Below are 1967 nucleotides of genomic sequence, written 5' to 3' on the forward strand. Positions count from 1 at the left end.
TCTCATCCATACCAGTTTCCAATAAAATGCAGCGACTCTAAACGACAGGGACATAGAGGCGAAAACAACCTGGAACCCAAGTAACTATCCGACAGCTCGTTCGGACGGGCGAGTGGCGGGTTTGCACTCGCACCGTCCCGTCCAACGTAGAATTCGCGGCGCCAGACGACCAGACAAGCAGTACCCGGCATGGCACCGCGACAAGAACTCACATTCCATCGCAAGATGTTCTTCTTGCAAATGTTCCACTCGCGCGGCTCCGCCAACTTCCGTGACCTGGCCGATCGACTCAACATCCCGAAGTCGACCCTGGCATCCATCATCAGCGAGAAGGATCGGGTGGTGACGGTATGCCGATCTGCGAGCATCAGCTCCGAGGGGGCGTCTGAGGGTCGACATTCCTACAGTTTGTCTCCGAGCGTCTTCGAATCGCCTCGTTCGTCCCGCTCGACGACCTCCTCCTCCAGGCGGTCGAGCTTCAGAGACATCGCCACGCCTTCGCGCCTCGCAAAACGAAACAACGACAGCGACGACGCAAACGACCCCCGCCGCGCCCACTGGCTGCCGACGCGTCTGGATCTCGTGCGGGCGCTGTCGACGCTCCAGAGGGTGATCGAGTGTCTGGACGAGGCTCCCCTGTGGTACACCTTCGCCCTGGACGACCTCTTCCTCAGCTGCCTGCCGGCGATGGCCATGTGGGGGACGCCCAGGGAAGCCAACCAGACACACGGGAAGTGCAAAGGAGCGAGTCCTCCGGAGCGGAAGGACGTTCTAGACGCCGTGTGGACCGTCCAGCGAGCTCTACGGAACACCCAGTATCCTGCTTGGTTCTCCTTCGCTGTGAACCGGCTGTTCCAGTGCTATCTCGGCCGTTAGATAAGAATTGTTATCATTGATCACTGAAACCAGCTATGACTGGAATCTCTCGTTAACCGGAATAATCATCCGGTAATTATTGCAATTTCTTATTAAGGATTGTAATCTTGTCAACGATTAGAATCTCACTAACTATTAGAATCGCGTTAAAATTTGAAATCCTGTTAATCAAGCTTAATAATAAATTTTGGAATATAAGTACAAATAGGAAACCTGCATGAACATACCGAATACTTACCAATGCGTTAAGGATTTACTCACGAGTACAGATTCGCAACAGAATGTAAGGATTCTGTGACACGATCACGTGATTCACACCATTTCAGTGATATGGAGTGAATTATTTTTCATATGTTACTTCTTTGCGTAATGGATTCTTTATTTTGTTTGTAATTGTTTGATATAAGATGTATAAACCCTAGTTGATATATATATATTTTTTTTATGTCCTTTTCACAATTTAAGAGTTAGCTTTAAAATGTGTCTTTCATAAACACCAGTATGAACAAATGCAATTAATGAGATTATTATGACTTATTTTTTCGCAAATCTACCTTTGAAACCTCACGACTTGCAATAAGTAAGGCTGCCACAAATATGCAGACTTTGACTCTTCAAATTTTCTGGCAAAATCGGCTGTCATAGTTGAATAAAAAGATTAAGCTCAGAAATTTTAAGATCAGTGGTTCAGAAACAGGAAAGGTGAAGTTTATATAACTAGAGGAAATGAGAAAAAAAGGAAAAAATCACCGAAATGGTAAAATTTTTTGTCTTAATGTAGAAAGCCAGAATTTGGTAGAGAATATCTATAATTAAAAATCTATAAAAAACGATCTACTCATAAATTCAAGACACTTCAACTGATATGCCTAATAATAGTCATTATGTATCAGATACGAAAGAGTAGAAAATGCCTTCCGTTAACACAATGTTAGATTGTAGGAATATTTGCAAATAATAAAGTGCCATTGAGCGTAATTCATACTCATACTTGCATACATATATATATATGCATTGTGCGTGTATGTAAATGAAACATAACGATAAAATAAAATAAAGGAATAAAGCGGGTTTTGTGAGGCTAACAGCAC

At 43.9% G+C, this 1967-nt stretch overlaps 1 protein-coding gene across 1 annotated transcript; it reads left to right on the forward strand.

Moving 5' to 3' along the window:
• LOC147467685 (uncharacterized) lies at positions 1-1372 on the forward strand. The gene has a single exon (XM_086530768.1). The coding sequence runs from the start codon at positions 190-192 to the stop codon at positions 874-876; it is 687 nt and encodes a 228-aa protein (XP_086386894.1). The 5' UTR covers positions 1-189; the 3' UTR covers positions 877-1372.
• Positions 1373-1967: the final 595 nt, after the last annotated feature.

This window comes from Penaeus japonicus, unplaced genomic scaffold (assembly GCF_977035675.1).
Source record: "Penaeus japonicus unplaced genomic scaffold, GWHDUDI00000001_assembly GWHDUDI00000034, whole genome shotgun sequence".
Taxonomy (NCBI): domain Eukaryota; kingdom Metazoa; phylum Arthropoda; class Malacostraca; order Decapoda; family Penaeidae; genus Penaeus; species Penaeus japonicus.